The sequence below is a fragment of the Bufo bufo genome, chromosome 11 (genome assembly GCF_905171765.1).
Source record: "Bufo bufo chromosome 11, aBufBuf1.1, whole genome shotgun sequence".
Taxonomy (NCBI): domain Eukaryota; kingdom Metazoa; phylum Chordata; class Amphibia; order Anura; family Bufonidae; genus Bufo; species Bufo bufo.
Genome location: NC_053399.1, coordinates 69,472,766 through 69,488,901, shown reverse-complemented (window position 1 = coordinate 69,488,901; position 16,136 = coordinate 69,472,766). Strand labels below are relative to the sequence as shown.

General features: G+C 44.0%; 1 protein-coding gene across 1 annotated transcript in view; it reads left to right on the top strand.

Annotated features, from left to right (window-relative positions):
- LOC120981463 (piRNA biogenesis protein EXD1-like) overlaps positions 1 to 16,136 on the top strand; it is a 144,417-nt gene that overhangs the window by 89,301 nt on the left and 38,980 nt on the right. The window contains exon 8 of the mRNA XM_040411002.1: positions 13,063 to 13,167. Within this exon, the coding sequence (XP_040266936.1) occupies positions 13,063 to 13,167 (105 nt within the window). The remainder of the gene's footprint in view (positions 1 to 13,062; positions 13,168 to 16,136) is intronic.

Here is a 16,136-nt window from a genome sequence, read left to right as displayed (position 1 = left end):
TACAGGTGCTCTTCCCCCAGGGGCCTCATAGTAGCTGCATGGTCTGCCTCCATTGGAGGTATGCCACTGTATATGGGTAATCACAGCAATATTTACTTTGTTATAAGTCCAGAATAAAACATTTTGGCTTGGAAAACAAATAAAAGCCACTTTTCTCAAGCCAGGGATCGGAGCAATTATCAGACAGGCCTATTCCTTTGTCTAAAGCATGAAAATGCTCGTTCATCAGGTGCTTGCTGTATGTATGTATCTGCAGCTTCCACCTCCTTCAATGAGCATCCAATAATTGAGAATTTACAGTTTTTTCCCGATAATTGCCCATTGTGTCGGCCCGTGCAAAGTAGCCTTTAATCTGTGTCACATGTGAAATCACAATTATTGTATATATGCAGATCTCCTCCAAAGTCCTGCAGTCTGATTCCAGATTGTGAGACAAGCAGGGAACAGGAGAGGGTGACCAAAGATCACAAAGGTCCAGGGTAACCTCAAAGGCACAGTCAAAAGTAAATGGCCCTTTACACGGGCCGAGAATCCTCCAGATAATCGCTAAAGAGCATTCATAGGAGGATGGACTATGCTAAATAACATCTGCTCCCAGCAAACAAAGAGTCAGTATGGGGATGAGCGATGCCATTAGTGATCACTCCTCCCCATACTATGGAGGAGATTGCTGCATGTAAATGTGGTACTCTCCTTGACTGACGACAATTGCCTGCAAAATTAGCCTTTAGGGGCCTTTAGGCATCAAGCACAGGGGGAAAACTCCCAGATAAAGATGGCCCATCACCACCATATGCAATGATAAATGCTTCACACCTTGTGGTGAACACGGCTTAGAGCCATCCTGTTGGATTTTAAAGGGATATGATACAATGCTGTAAGTCACATCACCAAAATTATTCCTGTCTCATTTAAAATTCTCAGCCTCAGCATTTTAAAGTAAGTCTTTTTAGAAAATGTACCTTTCTATAGGGGAGATTTAGCAAGACTGGCGTAAGATGTGCCACTTCTCTGGTCCTCCATGTGTCAGAAACATTTGTCTACGTATCTTCTTACACTGTGTGAGTCACGGAGTCACTGCCACAAGCCCACCCATCTCACTATGATTGACATCTCCATGCCAGTAAGTCTGAAATCCTATGTATGCAGTGTAAATCCTCTTTCCCTTCTCCTCTCATGACATCAACAGTAAGTGGAGCATGCAGTGTGATCTCAATCATATTGAGATGTGTGAACTTGCGCTGTTGACTCGGACAGTGTAAGAAGACACGGGGGGGGGGGGGCATGGCCGAATGAGGAGCTGAGCAGACGCAAGACGCGCTAGCTCTAGAGCGGGGAGGGGGGGCGTGGCCGGATGAGGAGCTGAGCAGACGCAAGACGCGCTAGCTCCAGAGCCTGCAATTTTAAAAAAGCTGCCTACAGCAAAGTCAGTGACCCTAGCACCAACCCAAGGCCGTGGGACACTATTTAGACCCCCTTCTCACCATCTGAAAGCATAGGACGCACAAGGAGGAAGCGCCAAGCAAGATCGAGGCATTCAGCGGTGCTGCCGGAGGAATCCAAGATGGTGCACGCTCCTCACACCATGTGGCACATGAGAAACAGCCCGACACTGCTCCCTTTCCAGCATGCCTTAGAAATACAGGGGGAAGAAGCTGCTGAAGATTTTTTATTTTATTTTTTTATTTTTTCCTTATTTTCAGTGGTCGCCTAGCCTCCCTGTTCTCCCGGGGGAGCACGCCAGCGTTGGTCCGCCATGCTGCCTCCTCCCCCACAAGAAGACAAGGTGGACCAGAGCAGCCTTGCTCCCCTGCATCCCGCCAGCAGAAGGGTCACCCATCCAAGTCCTTCTTCCAGCGTCCTGCCACTACGGTGCCAGTAGCTGAAGGGGTGACTCTGCTGGAGAAGAGGAAGGGTGAAGATAGCGGCAGGACAGAAGATGAGGTGAGTACACGGGACTAGGTAAGTATTAACCTCTTCCCCCTCCCTCCCTCTTGGCAAGGCACAAGGCTGCCAGGGGCCCTTATTTATCGTAGCCAAGACCCCTAAAACAGTCCCTCTCACTCCCCCTCTAGGCCGACTGCTACGGCTCATAGGGGGTTAATATGGCCTCTAGGGAGAATCACTACTAACTCAGCGGGAGAGAGAGGAGCGCAGCGGCTCCCGCTCACCGCTATCCAGCTCCATATTCCGCCCCTTTCGGGAGCGGGCGCCAAGCGCGCCGCTCTGAAAGGGTTAATGGCGGACAAGACCATATCGCGGACGCCTCGTGCGCGCAGAGCTTTTTTACAGCATGGGGCACTCTGGCTGCGGGGGTGGCTACTTCTGCCCGACCCGGATCCAGCGGTAGTGTCTGTTTCCTCCCGGGGGCGGGCACCCCCGGCCGGTGGGGGCGATGCGCGCGGAAGATCTGCTCCGCTCCAGGCCCCCTCTTCCCCCGGCCGTCTGGCAGTGTTCCCGGTCGGCCGTGTGTTAAACTTAGGCCCCGGTTTTTGCGGCAGACTAGGCCGCAACGTCATCCTGTGGTGTGGGGGGGAGGGGGGCGGCGGGCTGACGCGAATTCTTCCCGCCTAGCTGTTCCCCTCCCCAGAAGCCAGCTGAGCACCGTCCCTGGTCTTAGGCACTTTTATCCCTTCCTGGCCAGCCATTTCTTTTAGGCCGGCGCCGGGTCATCAAGGGGTTAGATAAACAGTGCAGTTACTTACTATTCAAGAAGTAACCCTTCATAACCGTGCGGTACCAGACTGGGCCTGTACCTGTCCCGGTCACAGGAGGACCTCTCAGAGTCCCAATCCGCCCTACACTTCCACTTGGTTGATACTTCTGCATGCACCTGCGCAATACAGGGAACCTTGAAGGATTCCCAATATGCCCTCTGACAATCCTCCACCTGCGCAATCATCGAGGATCTCTGACATTCCCAATCCACTCTCCTGGGTCGTTTGGTCGATAATTTTCCACCTGCGCAATTCAATAGAGGACCTCTGACATTCCCAATCCACCGTTCTGGGTCGTTTGGTTGATAGTTCTTTACCAGCGCAATTCAATAGAGGACCTCTGACATTCCCAATCCACCCTCCCGGGTCGTTTGGTTGATAATTCTCCGCCTGCGCAATTCAATAGAGGACCTCTGACATTCCCAATCCACCCTTCTGGGTCGTTTGGTTGATAATTCTCCACCTGTGCAATTCAATAAGGACCTCTGACATTCCCAATCCACCCTCCCGGGTAGTTGATAATTCTCCACCTGCGCAATCCAGTGGAGGACCTCTGGAACTTCCCACTCCACCCCCTGGGTAGTTTGGTTGATAAGTCCCCACCTGCGCAGTCCGCAACTGCCAGGGGTGAGATTCTGAGGGGTAGATCTATGCGCAAGCGGACCACAGCAGGACATCTTTCTCCTCTAATATCTCCGCACCCCCACCCTTCCTCCCTGGGTCATGCTCAGACACACCCTCCCTCCCCGGAGAGGGTCAGTCTAAGGGGGGATGGGGGGGGGAATCACTGATTCAGACCCTGGCATGAATCCGAAGCAATCTCCCAGGATTGCGTCTACGGTGGCCAGCAGTACTTGTCGTATGCATTGCCCCCTTCCATGGGCGGAGTAATTGCACTACTTTGGGATACAATACTTGCCTTATACATTGTCCCCTGCCATAGGTGGACTAAGTACCAGAACACTGGTTTTAGTGACTGGCGTATACATTCCCCCTTCTGTAGGTGGCGAAATTGCATCTCCACTGGGTTCAGTACCTGCCGTATGCATTAGCCCCTTCCATAGGTGGAGCGATGACATTATCTCTGGTTACATTGTGTGCTGTAGGTATTACCCCCTTACTTAGGTGCAATAATTGCACTCCCACGGGGTACAGGACTCGCCATATGCACTAGTTCCCGCCTTGGGCATTAACCCCCCTTCATAGGTGGAGTATTTTCCCTACCACTGGCTTAAGTACTTGCCGTATGCATTCCACCTTCCATAGGTAGAGTAATTGCACTACCATTGCATACGGTCCCGACTGTCGCGCTATCCCTTTCCATAGGCGGAGTGTTGCACTTCACCGTGCTTCCTGTTGCATTAACCCCTTTCCACAAGTGATCCACTAGCGTGGAATAACTAAACATCTTGGGATGCTGCAATTCAACTACGACACAGCTCTAGGTGCCGTCACTTTCACAAGGGGGCGTGGCAACAGTCGGTACTCTTACTCTAGTGGTATACGGGTGCCGCCAGTGGATACGGTGGCTATTCCTTCTTTCTTTTGGCGCCGTTTTTGGACATGCTCATCCTCCTGTCTTTTCAGGGAGTTGCCTAGCATCACTTATGTGTCCCAGAAACCCCCCATCTCCATGGGCCTCCACCATTCTTGTCGGTCATGATATTGTCCCCATCAATGCGTAGTGTGTACACCATTGCACATATTTGGTGAGTACGTTCCAGCGAGTCGAGTGTTTCACTGACTCTGTATTCTCTATCCACCACTCCTCCTTCTCTGGAAAGTGGTTATGCTGGCACTCTCCACAGGTGCAGCTTTTTTGCTAATGCTTGAGTTCATAGTCGCTGCAGTGGGACATCGCCCTCAGTTAGGGGCCCTACCCTGGCGCTAGCTTTGGCAGTTGCTCCTGTTCAGCGCCCTTCCAGGTACAGTTTTTAAGTTAGCTCTACTTAACTGGGGCAGTATGGTACGTGACTTCTACGGATAGTCTTAGGCCTCCCCCTCATTTTTGCGCTGACTGGAAAGCGCTGGCTACTACTGTGGGAGTGGTATTTGCGTTACCACTACATACTTCGGTTCTTTTGCAGCTCATTCTTCAGGTGGTGGACTTTTCTAGCACTGAATTCGGTGGCCTCTGCGGGTGGCCCCCTCCTCTGCTGGGGTATGGGGCTAGCAATGCAGTGTAACTCCCCTTACCTGGCTTCCTCATCAGGCAGAGTTTTTTTGCACAGCCACTTAATCCTTGGCTACTTCTGTATAGCACCGGTCTCAGATGGAGAATGGGCTTTAGACCTAGCCTGTTCTTCTCCTGTCTTTTTTCACCTCTGGCTCATGGTTCATAGCCACCCTGCAAGCCTTGGTAGCTCCTATGTTACTACCTTTCTCTCTCTGCATTTGCACGGGGTATTCATTTTGTGCCGCTCCAGTCCCGTCTGATGGGCTGCGGCGCCCACCACATCCCTCTACAGGGATTCCTTTTGTTGGTCCCGGGTGTGCTAATGGTATCTACACGAAAGTTTCCCACCTTTCTCTCCCGGGCAAGAGATCCTGAAGCATGCGGCGTGGACGCCCTGATATCTCCTTCACAGGAGTTCCCTCCTTATGTGTTTTCTCCCCTCCCCCTCCCACCCAGGGTTCTATGGAAGATCAGGATGGAGGGCGTTCCGACAATCCTAATCGCTCCGGATTGGCCCCGTCACACGTGGTACGCTGACCTTGTTCTCCTTCTGGAGACATCCCTTGGTCACTGCCACTCAGAGACCACCTTCTTTCTCAGTGTCCGGTCTTACATCAGCATTTCAGGTCTTTTCGTTTAACGACGTGGCTATTGAAACCGCCATTCTGGAGAAGGTTTTTTGGCGGACGTCATCCGCACTATGAGTCAGGCCAGTAAGCCTGCATCGTCCAGGATCTATTGTAGGACCTGGAGGTCCTTCCTGGGCTTCTGTGAAAGCCGGGACATCCTCTCACTCAGTTTTTTCTCTCCCCACGGTACTATCCTTTCTACAATCAGGGTTTGACCTTGGTTTAGCCCTTAGTTCCTTGATGGGTCAGGTGTTGACGCTTCTATCCTAGGGGACACAGCTTCCAGCGTTCTCTGGCTCCCCTGGTGCCATGAAAGCCTTCCTTCAGGTAGTGGCGCATGCGGTTCCTCCGTACCGTTCTCCTCTACCTCCTTGGGATCTGAATATAGTCCTCTCAGCGCTATAGACTTCTCCCTTTGAGCCCCTGCTGGAAATCTTACTCCAATTCCTGTCCTGGAAGGTAGTTTTTTCTTGTGGCTATCGCATCCATCAGACTGGTGTCCGAGGTGCGGGCGCTCTTTGCAGAGAACCCTTCTTGGTTGTTCACAAAGATAAGGCGGTTCTCCGGTCCATTCCGTCTTCTCCCGAATGTAGTCTCTGACTTCCATATCAATGAAGAAATTGTCCTTCCTTCACTGTCCCTCCTTCCCACTTTAGGGAAGGGAGTTCATCATTGGACGTTGTCAGGGCTCTGATTATTATTTGGCATAGCATTGTGTGTTGTCACACTATACTAATCTGTGTGGGAAAAGTGACCGCTCACTGTGCAGACTGCACACAAATACTGTATTTAGAAGAGACTGCAGACAATACTGTGTTCAGAAGAGAGTGCAGGTAGTGAGAGCGTCTGTAATGAGATCTATATCCTTCTCATAATACCATGGTTCTGACTGTAGATCGCTGCACTAATGTTATCAGCAGAAAAATCTATTGCGTCTGCAAATCATGGACTTTCTACAGAATGGAAAGTGAGAAATGGATCTGCTGATTACAGGTTGTAGCGTACTGGAAGACTCACCATGTTGTGGATTGCAATGAAATCTTACTACCAAGTTACTTGCAAGTTTCAGCAGCCTATATGTAAGTGGCTGCTAGCTGTGCTGTGTAACAGGATGTGGGGGCAGGGCAGCAGAGATGTGCTGGTGCATGTGAAATCAACAGGAACGCCCACAGAGCCTCACAGGAGATGACCGCACTCATAGAAGAGCATTTCTGAGAGCATGTGAAGCAAAGTTGATACCAGTAAACAAACAAGTGCAATTTTATTATGTGCTGCATTACGGTAAGATATGGGGTTATTGATTTGTATAGCCTTTAAAGAATACTTAATGTACAACGGCACCCCTGATGTACAACCCACCACTACTTGATGCACACATAAGGCTTATGTAAGAGGCCATCTTATTTGCATTTCAGCCTTCTTAAAAAAACAGAAACGCATTCGTACGGAACAACTATGTACATCCATAGCTAACCTAGAAGCTACGCACAAAATAAACCCTTCCCAAATTATACTAAACCAACTTAAAGATTTATGCTTCGAGCTATACCAGCTTTATCAAAGTAACTTTGAACACAACTTGAGGAAATCCAAAGCTAAATATTACTCACAAGGAAATAGAGCGAGTACAATATAGGCCAATAAAATTAAAGCCGCCCACAACAGAAAAAAACTACCGTTTATTTACAATTCTCGCAAAGAAAAGATTATTAATCCCCAAGGTATATCCAACACGTTAGTCGATTATTACTCTGACTTATATAATCTCAAAGATAACAACTCAGCGCCCGAACTGACCCCAGACCTCATTAATAAATTCCTATCTGATATCTCACTGTCTACTGATCAACTTGCGCAAATTAATAAACCAATTGAAATTGCAGAAATTATCAAGTCAACCAAAAACAACAAATCTCCAGGTCCAGATGGAATAACCAATGAATATTTCAAAACCTTTGAAAAAATATTCTCTCCCTATCTTTTATCCACCTTCCCCCACATAATGTCCACCGGGAATATACCACTTCAAATGCTCCAAGCCACTATAGTAGCCCTTCCTAAACCAGAAAAAATCTCCTAACCAACCAGGGAATTTCCGACCCATCTCTCTTCTGAACACTGATCTAAAAATGTACTCTAAACTATTGGCCAAAAGACGGTCTCCCCTGATTCCTTGTCTAGTCCACCATGATCAAGTGGATTTTGTTAAATCCAGACAAACGCTAGATGGTACTAGATGCATGATGGATCTTATTTATGTGGCAGGGGCAAGTCGGATCCCTACTCTCCTCCTATCTCTGGATGCGGAGAAGGCATTTGATCTAGTGCATTGGGGGTACTTGGAGGCAGTATTATCCAAGTTTGGAATACTGGGATAATTTGCCAAAGCTACATGTGCACTCTACTCAAAACCCTCAGCTAAAGCCTTTATTAATGGAATGATATCCAACCAGTTCCCAATTAATAACGGAACAAGACAGGAGTGCCCCTATTATTTTTGCGCTAATAATTGAACCTTTAGTGGATGTATGAGGGCTCATTCACAGGTTATGGGTATAAGAATTGACTATACAAATCACAAGATTGGACTATTTGCCGATAATATTTTATTGGCACTTACCAATCAGACAGTGTCCCTACCCATTGTGATGCAATTCAAAGTCATTCATATCAGTTTCCTATTACAGTCTTAACTGAGCCAAATGCCAAGTCCTTAATCTTGGCCTGAAAGATTCAGACCTTACTTCCCTATAACAGATTTAAAGGCAATCCAAAGAATACTCCTTAATTACAAATGGCAGGATAAAAGACCAAGAGTCCAAGCAGAAATACTCTATTTGCGTATTTCAAAGGGGGGCTTGGGTTGCTCATCCATTATTAGATACTATAGAGCTTGTATTTTTGAACTATTGAGATTTCTTTGGTTAAACAATCCCAACAAACACTGGATCTCTATTGAGTACTACCTAATGGGTGTGACAGACCCCAGGTATTTTCCTACTTCAGGTCCTTACAGAAGAACACCTAAGGCCCTTGAGGTTCCCCCTACAATCTAAACTGCACTTGAAATATAGACCTTACTGTCAACTAAATTGAGCTTTATCAACGTCCCCCTTTCCGAGATCCCTTTAGCGGTCATGGGAAAATGCATCTCAGACTTGTATATTCGTAATTGGATTGACCTGGGAATCGATACCTTGAACTAATTTACGGGTTTATGCCTGAGATTCAACATCCCTGAAAGGGAATTTTTTAAATATTTACAAATGAGATATTTCTTGTCTGGGTTGAGTTTTCCCGCGACTGTTGTTATCTCCCGAACTATGAAGTTGTTACGAAACCCGTTAGTTAATCTTAAAGCCTTGTCTCTCAGTTATTATTTCATGACAGAGATTGGACTCGCTAGTGTCTCTATTACTTCGAAAATGGGAAACGGCATAAAAATTTAGTGTATCCTCTGAGCAATGGGAATCTGCGTTCTCCATCATGTGTGCCTCCTTCAAATGCATTAACCATCTGGAAAATTCTCTACAGATGGCATTATACTCCTCATATATGATCTAAAATGTACCCTTCATCTTCCCATGTCTGTTGGAGACGTTAGAAACATAGAAACATAGAATGTGTCGGCAGATAAGAACCATTTGGCCCATCTAGTCTGCCCAATATACTGAATACTATGGATAGCCCCCGGCCCTATCTTATATGAAGGATGGCCTTATGCCTATCCCATGCATGCTTAAACCCCTTCACTGTATTTGCAGCTACCACTTCTGCAGGAAGGCTATTCCATGCATCCACTACTCTCTCAGTAAAGTAATACTTCCTTATATTACTTTTAAACCTTTGCCCCTCTAATTTAAAACTGTGTCCTCTTGTGGTAGTTTTTCTTCTTTTAAATATGCTCTCTTCCTTTACCGACTTGATTCCCTTTATGTATTTAAAAGTTTCTATCATATCCCCTCTGTCTCTTCTTTCTTCCAAGCTATACATATTAAGGTCCTTTAACCTTTCCTGGTAAGTTTTATCCTGCAATCCATGTACTAGTTTAGTAGCTCTTCTCTGAACTCTCTCTAGAGTATCTATATCCTTCTGGAGATATGGCCTCCAGTACTGCGCACAATACTCCAAGTGAGGTCTCACCAGTGTTCTGTACAGCGGCATAAGCACTTCACTCTTTCTACTGCTTATACCTCTCCCTATACATCCAAGCATTCTGCTGGCATTTCGTGCTGCTCTATTACATTGTCTTCCCACCTTTAAGTCTTCTGAAATAATTACTCCTAAATCCCTTTCCTCAGATACTGAGGTCAGGACTGTGTCAAATATTCTATATTCTGCCCTTGGGTTTTTACGCCCCAGGTGCATTATCTTGCACTTATCCACATTAAATTTCAGTTGCCAGAGTTCTGACCATTCTTCTAGTTTTCCTAAATCCTTTTCCATTTGGCGTTTCCCTCCAGGAACATCAACCCTGTTACCTATCTTTGTGTCATCAGCAAAAAGACAAACCTTACCAGCGAGGCCTTTTGCAATATCACTTATGAAGATATTAAACAAAATCGGTCCCAGTACAGATCCCTGTGGAACCCCACTGGTAACATGACCTTGTTTTGAATGTTCTCCATTGACTACCACCCTCTGTTGTCTGTCACTCAGCCACTGCCTAATCCACTCAACAATATGGGAGTCCATGCTCAATGACTGCAGTTTATTGATAAGTCTTCTATGTGGGACAGTGTCAAAAGCCTTACTAAAATCTAGATATGCGATGTCTACTGCACCTCCACCGTCTATTATTTTATTCACCCAGTCAAAAAAATCTATAAGATTTGTTTGACATGATCTCCCTGAAGTAAACCCATGTTGTTTTTCATCTTGCAATCCATGGGATTTTAGATGTTCCACAATCCTATCCTTTAATAGGGTTTCCATTAATTTGCCTACTATTGATGTCAGACTCACTGGTCTATAGTTGCTCGATTCCTCCCTACTACCTTTCTTGTGAATGGGCACGACATTAGCCAATTTCCAATCTTCCGGGACGACTCCTGTTACTAATGATTGGTTAAATAAATCTGTTAACGGTTTTGCCAGCTCACCACTAAGCTCTTTTATTAATTTTGGGTGTATCTCATCAGGCCCCTGTGACTTATTTGTCTTCACCTTAGACAGCAAACTTAGAACATCTTCCTCTGTAAAGATACATGCATCAAACGATTTATTAGTCATTCTTTCTAGTGGAGGTCCTTCTCCTTTTTCTTTTGTAAAAACTGAACAGAAGTATTCATCAGCAGAAGCGGATATGGAGCACATATGGTGGGACTGCAGGGAAATCAAACCCGTTTGGAACTCGGTTAACATAATTCTAACCCAAATATGCAAATCTCACATTTTCCTATCAATGGCGCAAAGCCTACTTTCTATTAATTTGGATTCCTTTCCAGATTCTTTCCGAACAGTCATAATTAATATCATCATAGCAACCAGAACGAAAATTGTCCACTCCCCCCCCCCCGCCATCCGTTAATGGATATTGTGAACTTTGTTAACGACAATTGTCTCTATGAGATGATTAACGCCTCAGTCTCCAATAAATTAGTCAAGTTTAAGGCTAAGTGGCATAACTAGCTTCACTCTCAATTCAACAAAGTCTCATTACCTTTGTGATGTAATGTCGAGCATACTACTTGTCACCTTTTTATTTACCTCTTCTTTTTTCCCTTTGTTATTATTTAATTTGGTCAAGTTCATTATATTGTAACGTTTTTTCCCTTTTCCTTGTGTTCCTATTTTAATGGGACTTTAAGGATCATGCAAGATTAGATTGGAAACAAAGAAAGAAACACAATGCATATTCTTGTATGTAACATTTTATTGAAAACAATAAAACATATATATATAAAAAAAATAATAATAAAAAAGACACCCCGATGACTGCATGAGCCACATTTAAATATAGAAAGGTATGTTTTTGAGTGAACTTGCATCAAAATGCTGAGGTTGAGAGTTTTAAAAAGCAATGCAATAAACTTTGCTGCAGCGGGACAAATAGCATCATCATTAGTTGCATATGGGCAATGTGATGATAGGTTCCCTTTAAAGAGGACATGCCCCCTCCCCTGACATGTCTGTTTTAGTAACTATTTTCATTCCCCATGTAATAACAATTCTGGAGCATCTATTCTTATGGCTCTATGTTTTACCATTGCTTTATTATTCCTGCTAGAAGTTATGAATGAATTGCTAGCTCTTTGCAGGGAAAGTCCATATGGGTGCTACCAGTTGGGAGTGAGTCCCTGCACAGTCTGACACTGGTTTCACCGACTAAATAGAGTCAGACTGTGCAAGGACTGACTGCCAACTGGTGACCCTTGTGAAACTTTATTGCAAACTGCTGGCAATTCATTCATAACTTGTAGAAGGAATAGTAAAGGAATAGCACAGCAATCATAGGAATGGGGACTACAAAATTGTAATTAGAAGGAGAATGCGAGTAGTTGCTAAGACAGAGATGTCAAGAATGGTTACAGGGTCCATTTATATAGCTATTGTCAGGATTGACTTTAAAGATTACCTTTCACCAGTCCTGACATGCCTGTTTTAATAGCTTCATGCATTCACCATGTAATAACAATTCTGGAGCATCTATTCTTATGGCTCTATGTTGTACCATTCATGAGTTATTTCTGCTAGAAGTTATGAATGAGTTACTAGCAGTCTGCAGTAAGGGTACAGAGGGGACTGTGACTGTGACGAGGGGACATCCTCTGCGTCTGGAGGAAAGAAGGTTTGTACACAAACATAGAAAAGGATTCTTTACGGTAAGAGCAGTGAGACTATGGAACTCTCTGCCTGAGGAGGTGGTGATGGTGAGTACAATAAAGGAATTCAAGAGGGGCCTGGATGTATTTCTGGAGTGTAATAATATTACAGGATATAGCTACTAGAGAGGGGTCGTTGATCCAGGGAGATATTCTGATTGCCTGATTGGAGTCGGGAAGGTATTTTTTATTCCCCTAAAGTGAGGAAAATTGGCTTCTACCTCACAGTTTTTTTTTTTGCCTTCCTCTGGATCAACTTGCAGGATGACAGGCCGAACTGGATGGACAAATGTATTTTTTCGGCCTTATGTACTATGTTACTATGTTAGGAAACAAGTTGGGGGTGTACCTGCACAGTCTGAAAATGGCAGGACTGATTGGATAGAGTGAGTATGTGCAGGGACACACCCCCAACTGTTTACCACCCCACTGCACCCTTATTGCAGACTACTAGTAATTCAGTCATAACTTCTAGAAGATATAAAACACTGGAATGGCACAACATAGAGCCATAAGAATAGATGTTCCAAAATCATTATCACATAGGGAATGTATGAAGTTATTAAAACATGCATGTTAGGAGTGGTGAAAGGTCCTTTTTAAGTTTGTTTAATTTGACTTTTATGGGATTGCTGTGTTATTTTTTTCAGGCAAACACTATACTTATTAAGACATCGTTATTGCCTTTTTAAACTTTGCTTTTTTTTTTGCGACAGATGGCAACCAAAAGCTATATTTACCTTTTCGACATTCTTCTCCTGGGACCTAGAGTTTTCAAGAATGGACTCCAGATGGTGCTTGAAGATAAAGGAATCCTTAAGGTGATAACTGGGATATATATATATATATATATATATATATATATATATATATATATATATATATATATATATATATATATAATATATTAGTAAATTCGGTATGAAAACATGGAGCTTACAAAAAAACTTTAGTAAGCACTAGATACGAATCACTAATACTGTTACTGACAAGAACATGAGTTGACTATTATTATATACATCAAGGTTCCTGCAAACAACACGCTGGGAGAAGTTCAGGGATGTAACGGTCATAGATGGACAGTAAGGTCACTGGGCTTCCTCACGAACTCCCCTCTCTTCTCACCAGTGTATTCCAGTACTGAAGGATTCAGTGCAGGTGATATGACTCTGGACCTTGGCTTCTTTCTTGTGGAGAAACTGATGGGACACATCTTCCCTGTCCAGCAAACCAGGCACCTACTGCCAGACTTGACACTAGCTACCAATACCTGCCGAACTTGTTCTGCAACACCCCATCACCACAGGGAATAGCCTCTCTGATAAGCGCTATCAAACTATCAGGAACCTTAATTAGATAACCTACTGTGGGTGAAATGGAAACTATCTTACTTTCACCGGGTAGCTGCTGGCAGGTGGAGCAGACCATTCATACATAGCGGTCAAAGCCAAAACCATAACAAGTACATACATACATGATATAAAACAAAAACCGGTACAATAGGTATGCAATAACTAACTTAAAAGGAGAAGAGGGCACTGCCTGCTAGGGCTTGCAATTGACAAGGAAAGGGGAGGAAAGAGACAGTACTACCTGCATCCTTGATACTGTTATGCATATATAAATTTGACAATATGTTCCAACTGTTACTGTGTTACTAAATTATAAGTAACAAGTGAAGTAATTTATAAGGCTGAAAAAAGGCATCCATCCTTCTGGTTCAGCGTGTTATCCTGCAGATTTTATTCAGGAAGGCAAAAAAATATATATCTCTGTCATATTTACATAGTTTGTAAGGCTGAAAAAATACATTTGTCCATCCATGTCCTGGATTGTGACATGTACTGTGAACAAATGAATAAATTGCTCTCAGACTCTGCAGTGTATCAAAGGTTGGATACAGATCCCCAGCTTAAATACAGGGTAGAATTTCTTGACATCCTAAGAAGGGGCTTGGAGTGTAATCATATTAGTCAAAAGCAATTCAGCTATTTAAATGTCGAATTTACAGTTACACCCATAATGCATGCCCTTCCGAAAATCCACAAGGGCCTATTTCCCCCCTCCTCTACGTCCCATAGTCAGTGGAATTGGATCCCTAACAGAAAGGCTAGGGGAGTGGCTAGACTGCAATTTGCAGCCCTTGGTTAAAAGAATTCCAGGGTACATTAAAGACACTACTTCAATTCTACAATCTTTTTATGATATGACCTGGGACGAAAATTATAGATGGCTGTCTATTGATGTGGTGTCGCTTTACCCATCGATACCACATCATGTGGCAATGCTAGCACTGGAATTTCACCTGCACAAATATAGTAATTTTTCTGAGGATCTTATAGATTACATCCTATCTGTCACCCAATTCCCCATGTCTCACAATTACTTCTCGTTTAACTCTATATACTATGTACAGACCTCTGGCGTATCAATAGGTGCGAAGTACTCGCCCTCCCTGGCTAATTTGACAATGTCTTATTGGGAGGAAGCATATGTTTATAATGTGAAAAATCCCTTCAGGGAACATGTGGTGTGGTATGGCAGGTACATAGATGATATGCTCCTCATATGGAGTGGCGATGTGCCTGCCATACAGCACTTCATGCGATACCTTGCAAATAATGCATATAATTTAAAATTCACATATATGGAGCATCCACAAAGTATCAATTTCCTTGACCTTACACTTCTGGGAAAACCTGGCCAGATCATTCAAACTAAAACCTATCGCAAAGAAATAACAGGGAATACTCTGTTACGGGCAAATAGCCACCACCCTACTCACACAATAAAATCAATCCCTGTGGGAGAGTTCACACGTGCCTACAGAAACTGCAGTACTGCAGCGGCTTTTGAAATAGAAGCCCAAATTATTGCAGATAGATTAAAACAGAGAGCATACCCCAAATGGATGATATCCAGAGGTCTAGCTATAACAAAAAGTAAAAATAGGAAAGAATTACTCTTCCCAATCCGTGAGAAAAATAATTTTAAACAGAAACCTGGAGTTGTAGGATCAGATAAAAATGACAATGAAAATCTACCTACACTTGTTTTGACATACAGCAAACAATTCGAAAAAATACAACAAATTATTAAGAGATATTTACCAATCCTCTATGATGACGAAGTATTGCACTGTATGCTAAAACAAGGTTGCAGAATTGTGTCAAGACGGGCAAGAACTATAGGAAACGATTTGTCTCCATCTATGTATACACAAAGGGTTAAACAGAAACGGGATCCATGGCTAATTTATAAAGGTTTTACTAAATGCGGAAGCTTACGCTGCCGCACCTGCACATATGCAGTGAATACAAAAACCTTCCATGATGCCAATAATTCCCATACCTACCCAATCAAATCATATATTAATTGTAATTCAATAGGGGTGATATACATTATAAAATGTGTAGCCTGTGACATGATGTATGTGGGCTGCACCACCAGAAAGCTCAAAATTCGAATTTTGGAGCACCTTAACTACATAAAAAATCCGCACAGTGTGAACATATCCAATGCGGCCAGACACTTTATTTGCAAACATGAAAGCCAAGTGCGCAATTTTAAAGCTTTTGCAATAGAACAAGTGAGACTACCTAGCAGAGGAGGAGATTTTAAACGTCTAGTGAGATTGAGAGAAGCCTTCTGGATTTTCAAATTGAATACCAGGCATCCTAATGGCCTGAATATGAAAAAAGAGCTCTTGTATTTCTATTGACCAATGGTCTCTTTTTGCATCATATTACCTTTTACACTGCAATTGAGAGTACTAGCGGGAGCGGGGAGA